Source organism: Neomonachus schauinslandi, chromosome 13 (assembly GCF_002201575.2).
Source record: "Neomonachus schauinslandi chromosome 13, ASM220157v2, whole genome shotgun sequence".
Classification (NCBI taxonomy): domain Eukaryota; kingdom Metazoa; phylum Chordata; class Mammalia; order Carnivora; family Phocidae; genus Neomonachus; species Neomonachus schauinslandi.
The window spans coordinates 69,988,657-70,005,893 of NC_058415.1; the positions used below are offsets into that span (position 1 = coordinate 69,988,657).

At 39.9% G+C, this 17,237-nt stretch overlaps 1 protein-coding gene across 1 annotated transcript in view; it reads right to left on the minus strand.

Moving 5' to 3' along the window:
* The window catches only part of CTNNAL1 (catenin alpha like 1), a 65,767-nt gene that overhangs the window by 37,229 nt on the left and 11,301 nt on the right, over positions 1 to 17,237 (minus strand). Inside the window, exons 2-3 of the mRNA XM_044920326.1 lie at positions 11,614 to 11,803; positions 745 to 932 (exon numbers count right to left, since the gene is read on the minus strand). Of these exons, the coding sequence (XP_044776261.1) occupies positions 745 to 932; positions 11,614 to 11,803 (378 nt within the window). The remainder of the gene's footprint in view (positions 1 to 744; positions 933 to 11,613; positions 11,804 to 17,237) is intronic.

Here is a 17,237-nt window from a genome sequence, read left to right on the forward strand (position 1 = left end):
CACCCATCAGGTAGTTCTGTCCTCAAACCTGATTGAGACAATCCCTTTCCTGGCAGACTGCCCTCCTCCTTGCCTAGGGAATTATCCAGGGAAAGAAGTGACTGTCCATGCCCTGGCTTTGCTGGATGATGGGGGAGCACGACCATTATCTGAGCAACTGGAAAGAGTTCTAGACTGGAGAGTTTAAATTTATTCTGCAGGCTTTATGATTATTCATAACCTCTAGGGATGTTGCATAAAGAAATTTCTTGTACTAATGTATGGGGATTAACATAAGAATAAAAAAAAGAAAAAAAAAAGAAATTTCTTGTAGTGTTGGTAACTGCAATTTCAGATGACTGAATTTTTTAAGCTTATAAATTATTATCCTCTGACTCTGAAAAAAAAAAAAGGTCCTAAGGAATTTGGTATTTTTATCAACTAGGTTTCTACTACATACACTGTCATGGTTCTTGGCTTTTCTTCCCAAATTTGTACACATGAAAAGCTTTCACGAATAAACCTCAACAAGTAGATAACGATTTTCTGAGAAGAAATATTATTTACATCTAAATGTTTAGACCCAGTACACACATTGTTTAGGAATTATAGGTACAGAAGAAATACCACTTTTAAACTACAGACAACTGGAGGTAAAACAATTAAAATTGATAAGCATTGCCAAATTACCTGTAATTAACCTAAAAAACAACTTTTGAACAACCCCAAAAGACACAAGTATAGAAACACGAGAAAGACAAATACCTTATTTCTTGATGTTATTATCTGCTTAATGACTACTCGGTCTGCCAGCAACAACACTTTTGTCACTGAAGAAAGAAGTAATCTTGCAGCCTTTATAACTCCTGTTTTATCTGTAAAAATTGTGATCTGGCCATCAGATTCTGGATGATTCAAGCTGCTTATATCTGTAAGTGCTGCAATTGTTTCTCCTAACAAGAAAGGCAAGGGTGAAAAGTTAAATTGGGAATAAGATGCACTTAAATTAAAATCCAGACTTTACTCTTGAAGGGAATGTGCTCAAGTGGGTAGACACTTGGCTTTGGAGTCTCATTTCAGGAAGAAGAAACAGCTTCTCCTTGATGAGCACAAGGATTATCGTATGAGGCTCTCTAATGACAAAATAATGGCACATTCTTAAGAACTTTGAGAAATTTGTAGCCTTCACCAAGTTTGCAAAATATTTTAATTTTTCTTCGAGTGATATGGCAAACTACATGATCTAAAAAAGCCTTCTTCTCTGTAAGACCAAATAAGAGAAATCCCAAGGGCCAATAACCAAAGAAGAATCTAAAGTAGGGCAGTAAGCAGTTGCCAAGGCTTTGGCCAGGGGTGAGGAGATAGAAAAGTACTGGGGCGGGGGTGGTAGTCACTGCCCATCTCCACAGCCTGAAGAGGCTAGGGTTCTTAAGAACACCCATGAAAAGAAGACAAACCTTTGGGCCTCTTGAGAGGCATCCTCAGTAATAAGGGGGCCTAGAAAAATCATCCATAGGCAAAGGGAAATAATATGCAAGTTTATCTGTTGGGCAGCCTGGGCTCCGGGTGGGAAAAAAACAAAAGTATCTCTCCTGAGAACTTAAGACACAGGCTGACTCTGAGGCTTGCTGTTTGAATGTATACTTCTTATGATGCCCAGCATAAACCATTCTACCAAATGAACGCCCAACCCTCTAGAACAAGTCTCTTCTTCACTATCAAAATGTTGCTAGCAAAATGCTTTGATTTCTGTAATAGCAATTATCTATCAGTAAAACAATACAAATATTTGTTCTCCTTAAAAATGAAGCCAGGCTGTAATTTCTTCCAAACTTTATTGTTTAACTTAACAAGATTTAAAAAATAAACTTTCCATCATCTTGCAATGTTCAAGGTAATTTTTTACATCCTATATAAACCTTAGTGCATGGATTGATTTTCTCACAAAAGCCCCCTTGTCAATATTATTATATATACCCAATAAGGTATCAGCCCATAGGCTAAGGATCTTGAGTAAAAGTACCTGAATTTTAATGGACAGGTCACAAGGTGTGACATAATGAAATCAAGATTTAGGGTCAGTCTGGAGAAAGGAGAGACTCAAAGTCAGGGTATTACTCAGGCAGCATTTCATTTGTGGGTATGAAGCAGTAAGGATCTTGTAAGGACGGTAGCTACAGGAACATAAAAAAGATGATTTGGGAGATACCAGAGAAAGAAAATATAAAATTGGTACCTGAGCAGTGATAAGAAAAAGAGAAATGAAAAAAATGGCTTCAAGGTTGTGAACCTAAATTACTTTTTAAAAAAACATCAGAAAGGCACAGAAAGGGAAATGATAAATTTACTTTCAGACAACAGGAATTTGAAACAACACAGGAAAACCCAAAAGACAAGCCTGTAGATATGGATTGGTTACCTATCATGACAACAGCTGAAACTCTACTAATAGAGGAAGTCTGTGGTAGCCAGCCTCCAAGATGGCTCCCAGTGATTCCCACCTCCTGGAATTTACTACATCCTTGTGTTGTCTCCTCCCACATCATACTAGGGTTGGTACAGCAGAAGTGATGGTATGTCACTTCCAAGATAGGTTTTTAAAGACACTAAGGTAGCCATCTTGGTTGTTCTCTCTCTCTGTCTGTCTAAGGGAAGCCAGCTACCATGTTGTAAGCAGCCATTCTTACAAAGAGGCATAGATGAGAAACTCAGGCCTCTGCCCAAAAGCCAACAAAGAAGTGAAGCCTGCCAACAACCAACAGAGGGAACTGGAAAGCAGATCCTGCAGTCCAGTCAACCTTCAGATAACTACAGGCCCAGCAGACACCTTGAGTGCAACCTTGGGAGAGAGACACTGACCCAGACCCCACTGGCTAAGCCATTCCCTGATTTCTGACCCTCAGAAACTATGTGCAGTAATAAATGTTTGTGGTTTTAAGTTGCTAGGTTTGGGTTAATTTGTTACACAGCAATAGGTTACTATACAGTTTATATAGCAAAATATACAGAGGAAAAAAAGGTTAGCATTAAACCTTCATGAGCACAGAAAGGGGCAGGAGGAAAAGTATCAGTTTGCAATAGCTTTGAGGATAAAAATGTTTCCTCTCTGCCTCTGGAAAATGTTACTTTTTCCTACAGCTCTCAATCCTCAAAGATACTACATATGAGCCTGCCCATATGGCATTATGTAACTTTTCCTTTTTCTGACTAAACCCAGGCATTAAACTCGTAACTATGTGGGATGGTAACATTTGGTTAGCTCCACTAACATGGTCAAATTCTTCCTTAACATTACAAAAATTGTTCAAAGTGTAGACTGTTCAGAAATTAGCTCCCTGAAAAAGTCACAATGCCGTCCTTTTAGCTTCGTGGTTGCCATTTTTAACTTGTATATGTAATTAGTGTTGTGTCTTAATGTGAAAATCTAAAGTCAGTCTATTATAGATATTTATTGAGCTCCCATAAAAAATATGGGACAAGTAAAAATGTTGAAAGGGGGCACAAATTGGGTGGAGTCAACATTACAAAATTCTAGTTACCAAGTCAGTCATGGGGATGCGATATATAGCTTGGCAACCATAGTTAATACTGTATTGCATATATTTTATTTTTTTAATTTTTTATATTTTTTTAAAGATTTTATTTATTTGACAGAGAGAGACAGTGAGAGCAGGAACACAAGCAGGGGGGAGTGGGAGAGGGAGAAGCAGGCTTCCCGCCGAGCAGAGAGCCCAATGTGGGGCTCGATCCCAGGACCCTGGGATCATGACCCGAGCCAAAGGCAGATGCTTAACGACTGAGCCACTCAGGCACCCTGCATATTTTTTTAAATATTGCATATTTTTAAGAGAGTAAATCTTAAAAGTTCTCACTACACACACAAAATTTTTAACTATGGTGACAGATGTTAACTAGACTTACTTTGGTGATCATTTTACAATATAGTTGACCCTTCAACAATGTGGGTTTGAATGCTGTGGGTCCACTTACATGCAGATTTCTTTCAATAAACACAGGATAGTACTGCAAATGTATTTTCTCTTCCTTATGATTTTTAAAAAATATTTTATTTATTTATTTGTCAGAGAGAGAGAGAACACAAGCCAGGGGGAGCGGCAGGCAGATGGAGAAGCAGGTTCCCCACTGAGCAAGGAGCCGGATGTGGGACTCTATCCCAAGACCCTGGAATCATGACCCGAGCCAAAAGCAGACGATTAACTGACTAGGCCACTCAGGCGTCCCCCTTATGATTTTCTTAATAACATTTTCTTTTCTCTAGCTTACTTTATTGTAAGAATACAATATACAATACATATAACATACAAAACATGTATTAATCAACCATTTGTTATTGGTAAGACTTCTGGTCAACAGTAAGCTATTAGGAGTTAAGTTTTTGAGGAGTCAAAAGTTATACATGGATTTTCAACTGCACAGAGGTTGGTGCCCCTAACCCCTGTGTTTTTCAAGGGTCAACTGTACATCCAAATATCAAATCATTGTGTTGTACAGCTGAAACTAACATAACATTATATGCCAATTATACCTCAATTTAACAAAATGTAAAAACACAATGCAAGCAGTCAACAGAAGAGGGGCCCCTGGCTGGCTCAGTGGGTATAGCGTGTGACTCTTGATCTCAGGGTTGTAAGTTTGAGCCCCACATTGGGTGCAGAGATTACTTAAAAATAAAATCTTTAAGAAAAAAAAAAAAGAAGTCACCAGAGGAAAGAAAAGTAAAAAAAAATAATAACAATTATAATGATAATACTTATTGAGTCCTTTTATGTGCCAAATGCATACATGCATTATATCAAAACACTTCTATAAACACTAACATTACCCCATTTTATTGATGAGAAAACTGAGGTTTAAAAAAGTTTAATAGCTTGCCCAATATCACACTGCTATCAAGTGAAGAGTTGGGACTGAAATCCAGGCAGTCTGACTCTAAAATCCTAGTTCCTTATCACTACTTTACATTATTTCCCTCAAATAAATATTAAATTGTCCAAAGGAGAAATTGATTACTATGGGCTAGGTGGGCTAGAAACATTTCAGGAGTGATTCAAGTTAAGTCTGAAATTTGTACATGTTAAGAGAAAATAAGGCTTCCATACTACACAACTCCAGGAGGCACCATTCTCATTCTCTTACCAGAGTGACAGAAGAGGTAGTTCTCAAGAGGGGGAAGGGCACTTCAAAAAGAGACAACAGGTGGAGCCCATGCAACAGATGGCTTCCAAGTGCCACAGTCTACAGGAGTGTGAGTCGGTGGACCACGTCCTCTTTTCTCACCCTATACTGAGCACAGTGACATCCTACAAAGCCCATAAGGTGAGTAGGACTCAGCTTGCCCTTTCATTCAAAAACCCCTACTCTTGCTTTAATTAAGGGCTGCTATAAAAAAACAGTAATATGTAGAACATCTCTACATTTTCTGTTAAATTGTCCATTGCATTATGTAATGTCTGTTGTATAAGCGCCCACACAGTAATTTAGTGCCAGGAAAGAAGTTGCTCTCCAGTTGACGAGCTGGTTTGTTTCCTTTCAACAAACAATGAGAATTATATAACCCTTTCTTTCCCACATTTGTGTCTTGCCTTCCAGGAAGTACAAAGATAAATTTCATGCTTAATTAGAGTAACAATGTTGGCCAAAGTTTCCAGTATATTTATTTTCATCTCCCATTGCAATGGATTTATTAAACATGTATCTTTTATTGTAAGCTATTTCAAATCCTCTTTAAAATGTAGGCAAGGGGCGCCTGGGTGGCTCAGTCATTAAGCGTCTGCCTTCGGCTCAGGTCATGATCCCAGGGTCCTGGGACTGAGCCCCGCATCGGGCTCCTTGCTCCGCGGGAAGCCTGCTTCTCCCTCTCCCACTCCCCCTGCTTGTGTTCCCTCTCTTTACTGTGTCTCTGTCAAATAAATAAAAAATCTTTAAAAAAATTAAAAATAAAATAAATAAAATGTAGGCAAAATATAAATTATGAATAGAATAAGGCCATCCTTCCTTCCCCACTTAAAATCTATTCACTAGCACAGTGAATGGCTACAAACTCGAGTCAACTCAGAATCCTCCCTGCTTTTAACCAATAACGAAGTCCTATCTATTTAACCACCTTAATGAATATTTCAGGTATTCTCCCTGTTATTATCCCTAAGGCATTGCCTTGGCTTAGCCTGGTTTATTGTAAAAGTTTCCACATTAATCTCCCTGCCTTTATCCTCAACTCTCTCTAATCAACCCTCATTTGTTCATTTCTTCCATCCTACCAGAAAGATTTCTAACACAAAACTATGTCTCTTATCTGGCTGAAAATTCCTCAACCTGTCATCTATAGAGTAATACCTAAAGTCACTCATATAACACACAGGACCATGTATGATCTGGTTGGTCCCTCTGTATTTACTTGGCTTTATCTCACTTAGGATGATTCTCCAAACACACCTGCTCTTCCCTCAGGGTTGCCCATCTCAGTAAATGGCACCACCATTTCCCTAGCTGTTCATACTCCAAACCTTGGAGTTATCCATGACTCCTCTTTCTGTCACATCCCACATCCAAACTATCAGTAAATCGTATCAGCTCTACCTTGATAATACAACCAAATGCAACTGATTTTCACCACCTCAAATGTGATGACCTGATCTAAGTCGCCATCATTCATCAACTGGACCCCTGCAACAACCTTCTAATTGGTCTCTGATTTCACCCTCATGCCTCCTAATATCTACTCTCCATATAGAAACCACCAGTGACCTTTTTAAAATATGAGATTATACCCAACTTTTACATCAACATGGATGGGACTGGAGGAGATTATGCTAAGTGAAATAAGTCAAGCAGAGAAAGTCAATTATATGGTTTCACTTATTTGTGGAACATAAGGAATAGCATGGAGGACATTAGGAGAAGGAAGGGGAAAATGAAGGGGGGGATCAGAGGGGGAGACAAACCATGAGAGACTATGGACTCTGAGAAACAAACTGAGGGCTTTAGAGGGGAGGGGGATGGGGGATGGGTGAGCCCGGTGAGGGATATTAAGGAGGGCACGTACTGCATGGAGCACGGGTGTTATACGAAAACAATGGATCGTGGATCACCACATCAAAAACCAATGATGTATTGTATGGTGACTAACATAACATAATAAAATTTAAAAAAAAAAATTAGAGAAATACAAAGTAAAACAAGAATAAGATTTGTGTTGGGGTGTCTGGCTGGCTCAGTTGGAAAAGCATTCGACTCTTGATCTCAGAGTCATGAGTTCAAGCCCCACATTGGGTGCAAAGATTTCTTAAATAAATAAATAAATCTAAAAAAAAGAGTAAGATTGTGTCACATCTGTCATGTTGGCTAAACATTTAAATCTGATAATGCCAGGTTTGGTGAGGATGTGGGGAAACAGGAACCCTGCCACCTTGGTGGTGGGATACAAATTGCTACAACCTTTAAGGAGAACAGTTTGACAATATCAAGTAAAATTGAAGTTGTACATCCCTATGAACTTAGTTAAGTCCACTTCTACCTACATACCCCAGAGCTACAGTTCTCAAAGTGTGACCCATGGACCTGTGGGACCCTGAGACCCTTTTAAGGGGTCCATGGCAACTGTTCTCATAATATCAAGAAGTTATTTGCCTTTTGCACTATGTTGCTATTTGCACTAAGAGTGCAAAATCAGTGGTGGGTTGTGGTAGGCTGAATAATGGCCCCCAAAGATACCCAGGTCCTAATCCCTTGGAACCTGTGAATGTTATATGGCTTGAAGGACTTTGCTGACTTGATGAAGTTAAAGATCTTGAGCTGGAGAGATTACTCTGGATCATCTGCATGGGCCCTAAATGTAATCACAACTGTCCTTGTAAGAAGGAAACTATCTCATGAGGAGTCTGACTCCATTTTCTGATGTTCAACTGCTAACACCTTTTAAGCTTGACCCCTTTTCTTCCCCCTTCTGCCCTACATTTAAGCCAGTTGATAAGAAAGGCTGGGCGCTCCCTCCTTTGCCACTGGTTGGAGATTCAAACCACATAAGGCCCTGTCTATGTGCAGGAACTCTCACCCCGGCCCCCATCGCCTAACCACTATAAAAAATTCATTAAAAAAAAAAAAAATAGGCATCTAAATCGGCAAAGAAGAAGTCAAACTCTCACTCTTTGCAGATGATATGATACTTTATGTGGAAAACCCCAAAGACTTCACCCCAAAACTGCTAGAACGCATACAGGAATTCAGTAAAGTGGCAGGATATAAAATCAATGCACAGAAGTCAGTGGCATTCCTATACACCAACAACAAGACAGAAGAAAGAGAAATTAAGGAGTCGATCCCATTTACAATTGCACCCAAAACCATAAGATACCTAGGAATAAATCTAACCAAAGAGACAAAGGATCTGTACTCAGAAAACTATAAAATACTCATGAAAGAAATTGAGGAAGACACAAAGAAATGGAAAAATGTTCCATGCTCATGGATTGGAAGAACAAATACTGTGAAGATGTCAATGCTACCTAGAGCAATCTACACATTCAATGCAATCCCCATCAAAATGCCATCCACTGTTTTCAAAGAAATGGAACAAATAATCCTAAAATTTGTATGGAACCAGAAAAGACCCCGCATAGCCAGAGGAATGTTGAAAAAGAAAAGCAAAGCCGGCGGCATCACAATTCCGGACTTCCAGCTCTATTACAAAGCTGTCATCATCAAGACAGCATGGTACTGGCACAAAAACAGACACATAGATCAATGGAACAGAATAGAGAGCCCAGAAATGGACCTTCAACTCTATGGTCAACTCATCTTTGACAAAGCAGGAAAGAATGTCCAATGGAACAAAGACAGTCTCTTCAACAAATGGTGTTGGGAAAATTGGATAGCCACATGCAGAAGAATGAAACTGGACCATTTCCTTACACCACACACAAAAATAGACTCCAAATGGTTGAAAGACCTCAATGTGAGACAGGAGTCCATCAACATCTTAAAGGAGAACACAGGCAGCAACCTCTTTGACCTCAGCCGCAGCAACTTCTTCCTAGAAACATCGCCAAAGGCAAGGGAAGCAAGGGCAAAAATGAAGTATTGGGACTTCATCAAGATAAAAAGCTTCTGCAAAGCAAAGGAAACAGTCAACAAAACCAAAAGACAACCAACAGAATGGGAGAAGATATTTGCAAATGACATATCAGATAAAGGGGTAGTATCCAAAATCTATAAAGAACTCATCAAACTCAACACCCAAAGAACAAAGAATCCAATCAAGAAATGGGCAGAAGACATGAACAGACATTTTTCCAAAGAAGACATCCAAATGGCCAACAGACACATGAAAAAGTGCTCAATATCGCTCAGCATCAGGGAAATCCAAATCAAAACCTCAATGAGATACCACCTCACACCAGTCAGAATGGCTAAAATTAACAAGTCAGGAAATGACAGATGTTGGTGGGGTTGCAGAGAAAGGGGAACCCTCCTACACTGTTGGTGGGAATGCAAGCTGGTGCAGCCACTCTGGAAAACAGTGTGGAGGTTCTTCAAAAAGTTGAAACTAGAGCTACCATATGATCCAGCAATTGCACTACTGGGTATTTACCCCAAAGATACAAAAGTAGGGATCCGAAAGGGTACGTGCACCCCAGTGTTTATAGCAGCAATGTCCACAATAGCCAAACTGTGGAAAGAGCCAAGATGTCCATTGACAGATGAATGGATAAAGAAGAGGTGGTGTATATATACAATGGAATATTATGCAGCCATCAAAAGGAATGAGATCTTGCCATATGCAACGACGTGGATGGAACTGGAGGGTATTATGTTGAGTGAAATAAGTCAAACAGAGAAAGACATGTATCATATGACCTCACTGATAGGAGGAATTGTTAATCTCAGGAAACAAACTGAGGGTTGCTGGAGTGGGGGGTGGGGTGGGAGGGATGGGGTGACTGGGTGATGGACACTGGGGAGGGTATGTGCTCTGGTGAGCGCTGTGAATTGTGCAGGACTGTTGAATCTCAGATCTGTACCTCTGAAACAAATAATGCAATATATGTTAAGAAAAAAAAAGAAGGTAGCGGGAGGGGAAGAATGAAGGGGGGGGAAATCGGAGGGGTAGACGAACCATGAGACAATGGACTCTGAGAAACAAACTGAGGGTTCTAGAGAGGAGAGGGATGGGAGGATGGGTTAGCCTGGTGATGGGTATTGACGAGGGCACGTTCTGCATGGAGCCCTGGGTGTTATGCACAAACAATGAATCATGGAACACTACATCTAAAACTAATGATGTAATGTATGGGGATTACAATAACAATAAAAAATTTTAAAAATAAATAAATAAATAAAAATAATAAAATATGAGATTATGTCACCACCCCGCAAAAAACCTTCCACCAGGCCCCCTATCATACTTAGAACACAGTCCAAAGCTCCTGTCTTTGCCCTTCTAGAAGCCTATACCTGTTCTCACTCTCCTCCTTGCCAGAAGTACCATTGTACCAGATATTCATTCATGTAGCTGGGGCCCTCATTGGAGCAGACTCTGTCACAATGTTACTTCCTTAGAAGGGCTTCCTGACCCCCTACCTCAATAGTTCTCAACGGGGGGCCATTTTGACCCCGTGAAGGACATTTGGTAATGTCTGGAAACATTTTTGGTGTCACAGTGTGGGAAGAGGGGAATCAAATGGCGTCTAATAGGTAGGAGCTAGGGATTCTGGTAAACACTTTATAATGTACAGGACAGCCCCCACCCCCAACAAAGAATTATCAACAAGTAATTATCCTGCCCAAAATGTCAATAACATCAAAATTGGGAAAACCTGACCTCTCTAAAATATACCTCCATTGATCTCTTAACCCTTACTCTGCTTTAATTTTTCATGAATAACTATTATATATCTATTCATTTGTTTATGGTCTCCCCCACTAGAATGCACGCTCCATGAGGGCAGACCCTTGACTGATGTGTACACAGCTATATCCCTATGGCCTAGAAGAAAGCCTGGCCTATAGCCAGCACTCAGGAAATCTTTACTGAAAGAATAAATGGATAAATTATACTTCAACAAAGGTGAACGATTTGTATCCATCAAGACACCCCAGGTTCTCTCAGGCTTTTGTGCCACCAGCTATAGAAAATTGTGGGACATTACAAAATTTGAAATCGCTATGATTTGTCTACTATGAGTATAGGAACATGCTAATCTTTTTAAGATTTTATTTTTAAGTAATTTCTATACCTAACGTGGGGCTCAAACTTACATCCCCGAACATGCTAATTTTATTTCCATTTTCTACATGGTGGCAATTAGACTAATATGCTCCTCAAGGGCAGAGTCTATGCCTCACATTCTCCTATGTCTCTGGCATTTCAATGGTTAATGGCAAGAATGGAAGACACTACCCTACCCAGTGAAAGAATTCAATGTGTCAGATTTAGGATTTGAGCCAACAGAAGTTCAATATTCCTGGAAGCTAATCCAGGCCTTTAATGTCCTAGGAATCTGTAATCACAGGGCTAAGGCACAGTACACATCTTTACTCAAAATAAGACAGTAACTTGTCATCATATCCAAAGCAATAAAACTGGTATAAATAGGCTTTAATATCAATATCACATACCTGCTTGTTTAGCTTCAATACAGGCAATATTTATTTCTTCTTTCAAATCCCAGTTTTCATTGGCTATAGCTTCCCCTACTTTAACAAATCTTCCAACTGCCAAGTTGACGGCTTGTCCTACACGCTGAATTGCTTGCAGAGTTTTATCAGACTTTTTGGTATTATCTTTATGATTAATAAGCGTGGTAATCTAAAAATAAAAGATGAAAGCAACTTGATTAAAATTTATCTCAAAATCTTTTTTTTTTAAAGATTTTATTTATTTATTTGACAGAGTGCAAGAGAGCACAAGCAGGGGGAGTAGTAGAGGGAGAGGGAGAAGGAGGCTCCCCGCCGAGCAGGGAGCCCCATGCAAGGCTCCATCCCAGGACTCTGGGATCATGACCTGAGCTGAAAGCAGACGCTTAACCATCTGAGCCACCCAGGCGCCCCTATCTCAATATCTTTTAAAGCTGTATCACAAAGGCTAAGAAAATTAAGTCCAGCATATGAGACTAGGTCCACCATATAGCAACAGTCTTTGGCCTAAGACTAAATTTACAGCTTTAATGCTTCAACCCAGGGACAACCAGCAAAGCATCCATCCTGCATCCCTCCTCAGGACAATGTTTCCATTAATAACAATTCCAAGTTTACCTGATGACAGTTATCTGGGACACATAGTTCCAGAAGCCCTCCAGATATTTCAACAAATTTAAAGACAGGAGAAAAGTAGGAAAGGAGGGATCATTACATTCAAATAAACCCCACAGAAAACCAAAATACTTCTTAGTTCTTACTGCATACTAGAGATCTAGTTTCCCCTAATACGGCTTGAGCTGCTATGAAAGTAGAGACAGCACCTTGTTCCCCTTGCATTTCATTCCACTGCCTAGCACAGTGTATAGGTCGTACAAAAGGGTAAGTGTGCCATACATGCTTACTGAATTAGCCAAACATTTTAAAATGACCACTGTAATCTACGATACTTCTCTGAGTGTTGTTGTAGACCCAAAGTAAATTAAATACCAAGAGTTTTTTTTTTTTTTTTTTTAAAGATTTTATTTATTTATTTGAGAGAGAGAATGAGAGAGAGCATGAGAGGGAAGAGGGTCAGAGGGAGAAGCAGACTCCCTGCTGAGCAGGGAGCCCGATGCGGGACTCGATCCAGGGACTCCAGGATCATGACCTGAGCCGAAGGCAGTCGCTTAACCAACTGAGCCACCCAGGCGCCCAAATACCAAGAGTTTTAACACTTGATTCCAGGCCCTGAAATAAAATATAAAAGGTGACAAGTTAAGCTTGTTGAAACAAATATAAGTCTTCAAAATGTCCTAGAGAACTAGTACATGAACTATACTGACATATAAAAATATTTAAGCAATGTTACATAAAAAATACAGATCCTAAATAGTACATGTCCACTAAATATAACTGTGAAATGATTTATATAAGTGCATTAACAAAGACCAGAACAGAGAATTAAGAAAAGAGGAAGGGAATGGTTCTTTGAGCAACTACTATGTGCCAGGCACTTTATGTTATGGTATTAATAATTTAGAATCAGGAAGGCCTGGGTTTGAGCCTCGGCTCTGCCATTACCAGCTAAATGACCCAGGGAAATTTACTTAATCTTTCCAAATTTCCTCACCTATAATATTATTTTTAAATTTTTTAATATTTCCTAGATGCCAGTTTCTAAAGATGTATCAGTGAACAAGACTAACACAACTCCGTCCCTATTCAGCTTATAGTCTAACAGGATAACAATAATGCAATCATATGAAATATATTTATTGCACACCTATCATATGCAATGATGAAAAAGCAATGTACAAGAAAGAAAGGCCCAAACTCTCATTCAAGTGGGAGGAGGGGAGACACGATAATCAAGCAAATAGGTAAACAAAAAAAATTAATGTAAATGCTATGCAAAAGATTAAAATAGGATAATGTGGTAGAAAGTATTTGTGTAGCTACTTCAGATTGGTTGGTCTTCCTTCTATGAGGAAATGCTATTTAAGCTAAGATCTAAATGATATAAAGCAGCCAAGCTGGCAAACACCAGGAGACAAAGCATTCTAGGGAGAAGATATAATTGTTAAAAGACAGAGAGAGAAAGGGAAAGAGGGAGGGAGAGGGATATGGAGAGAGGGGGGGAGAGGGGGAGATGGGGACAGAGAGAAGGGGAGCCTGTCCTGTTCAAGAAATGAGGTAAGGCCAGAAGTGGTCAAAGAACAGGGTCAAGAGGACAAATATAAACCAATATCCAGCAGGTGGGCAGGGATCAGCCATGGAAGGCTGTGAATTGGAGTAAAGACTTTGTATTTTATTCTAAGTGTGACAGGAAGCCACTGAAGGGTTTCTAAGCAGGAAAGTGACATAATCTCTGTAGTTATTTATTTATTTATTTATTTATTTATTTATTTATTTAAGAGAGAGTTGGGGGGGGAGGAGCAGAGGGAGAGGGACAAGTAGATTCTGCACTGAGTGCAGAGCTCGTTGCAGGGCTTGATCTCATGACCTGAGCCCAAACCAAGAGTTCGACACTTAACCAACTGAGCCACCCAGGCGCCCCTGTAGCTATTTTTAAATGTGTCCATAAGTTATTCGATATTTCTTCTTTTAAGAGGTAGAGCCTCATTTTTCTCCCCTTAAGTATGAACTGAGCTTAGTGACTCACTTCTAATGAATAACATGGAAGCAATGGCATACTTCTGAGAGTAGGTAATAAAACACATTGTAACTTCCATCTCTCCCACTCCTCAATCTCAGATCAATCACTGTGGGAGAAAACCAGCTACCATATCTTGGAGGATACTCATGCAATTCTATGGAGAGACCCACAGGGGAAGAAACTGAGGCCTCTGGCCAAAAGGTAATGAAGAACTGAAGCCTCCTGCCTACAGCAAGAGTGAAGATGGGAACAAATTCTTCAGCCTCAGTCAAGCCTTCAGATTACCGTGGGTCCAGCCAACATCCTGATTTCCATCTCACAAAAGACCTTAATCCAGAACTACCAGGTAAACCATCGCAGAATTCTTGACCCACAGAAACTATGAGATGATAATACAATAAATAAATATTTATTAAGGCTGTAAATTTGGGGTAATTTGTTATGTATGAATAGATAACAAATACATGTTTTGGTATCTGGAACTGGGGCAATGCTGTAACAAAACCCAAAATGTGGGAGTGGCTTTGACATCAGGCCTGGGAAGCTGAATGGACTTTGAGGAGTTAGTAAAAGCTAGAGAGTGCTGAATAAACTTTATAGAAGTATGGTGACCATTGAGAAACTATGGGTGAAGGCTTAAAGGAAAATGAGAAAAATCTTATTGGAAACTGGAGAAAAGAGGATCTTTGTTATGTAATGGCAGAAAATCACCCCAGGAATGTGTAAATTACAGAATATACCTAATGAACTGGATGATCTAGCTAAGGAAATTTCAAGACAGATTTTGAAGATGCCACTTGGTTTCTTGCTTAAAACGTAAAATATAAGAGGTGAGACAGAAGCTAAAGGAAACACTGTTAAATAAAAAGAAGCCAGGCCCTACTGGGTCTGAAAATTCCTTGCTTCTCCAGAAGGCAAATGATGCTAAGATTAAGAATGGCTTCCAAGCAAAAACAAAATCTAGGGCACTGTCAGGAAAGCACGGTCTAAAGATGAAGCTAAGAGTGTGACTATAAAATCTTGTTAAGATCTCAGATGGTGTTCAGAGATGGTGTTCAAGGTGGTGTTCCAGAGACCCATTCACTTAAACAACAGGTCTCCTGAGAAGTTTTAGAGGTATAGTCCTCAGGAGCCCCAGCAAAAGCCCAAGTTAGAGCAGGGCTTATCATAAAGAGACTTGTGGGTATGGTTTGCCTAATTGAGTGAGCCCAATAAGATTCGCAGGAGACCCACAAAATTTTAAAGCTAATTATGTCAAGAGGAATGCTACCAGCTTGGACTGAAGGAGATAGATCAGTACAAAATGAAGAGAGGCTTCTGAATCCCCAAGCTTCCACAGGCAGGGAGCGGGCTGAGAAACTATGCAGCTACAAACATGGGCCACCTCTCATGAGCGAGGATGGCTCCGAGGGCAGTGCTAAGAGCCATGAAGAATCATTCCCACACCGCAGGTCTTCGTCAAGGTACTGCTAACAGGTGTCTTGGTAGCTTTCAGAATACTGTGAACCAGTGATTCCTATTCTTATGTTTCCCATTTTCAAACAGAAGTATATGGCAGTTATCCTATGCCTATTCTGTTTGTTTTGGTTTGGTTTTTTTGGGGGGTGTTATTGTTGTTTTAACAAAAATGTCCATAATGATTAATCTCTGCCTGTCCTACCACTATAAGTTGTGTGTTTGGGAGCAGATAATTTGTCGCTGTAGTTCACAAGTTTTCAGATCAAATGGAACTATACTCAAGGAGCTACATCTAAGGAACTACACATACAAAAAGCCTCATCTGAATCAGAATTAGATGCCAAAATCTTGAATTTCCAGCTGATGCCCTAGAGGAATGAGACTTTTAGGAGGACTGGGGTGGAGGTTGTTTGCAAATGGGAAGAAAGTAAACGATCTGTGGCCAGAGGGTGGAGTGTGATGATTTTAAAATATGTCCACAAATTCTTTGCTATTCCTCCTTCAAGAGGTGGAGCTTCGTTCCCCTGTCCTTGAGTGTGGGCTGAACTTGGTGATTCACTTCTAATAAAGCAGAAGTGACGGTACGCTACATTTATGGGCAGGTCATAAAGACACTCCGGTTTCAATCTTTCTCTCTCTGAGATTATTCACTCTAGGGGAAGCCAGTTACCATGTCATGAAGTCACCTGACCAGCCGGATGCAGTCTGACATGACAAAGAACTGAGGGAGGCCTCTGACCAACAGCGAGAGAGCAAGAGTCTGAGGCCTACTGCTTACAGACACGTGAGTAGTCTAAAACCAGGCAGGTAAGCCACTCACAAATTCCTGAAACACAGAATCTAAAATAATAAATGTTTGTTGTTTTTAAACGATTAAGTATGAGGTAACTTATTTTGCAGCAGTAAATAACTAATACAATCTCAAATGTTTTTTTGTTTTTTTTTTTTAAAGAATACTCCCTTCTGGGGAGAAGAGTGGATTGATAAAGTGGCAAAAGTAGAAGGAAGGAGACCAGTTAGGAAACCATTGCAATAGTCCAGGTAAAAGATGATGTCAGCGTGGAGTACAGGGATGGCTCAGTTGGTTAAGCGTCCGACTCTTGGTTTTGGCTCAGTTCATGATCTCAGGGTTGTGAGATCGGGCTCTGCGTTGGACTCCATGCTCAGTGTGCAGTTGGCTTGAGATTCTCTCCCTCTTGCTCATACTTTCACATTCTCTCTCACTCTCAAATCAGTAAAATCTTTTTTTAAAAATGCCAGCTTGAAGTAAGGCAGCAATAGTCAAGATGGAGGAAAACGGATAAACTGGATTGTTTGATGGATTAGACTGGTGTTGTCCAAGAGGACCCCTAAATGTGTGGTAGAAGAAACAGAGTGCATTGGCATAACACTAACATCTCTATGTGGCAGGCACAAAAAAAAGGTGTTTTTGCACAAATAATCTAATTTAATCTTCACAATAATCTTAGTATGTAGGCACCACTTTATCCCCTTTTTACAGAGAAGGCAG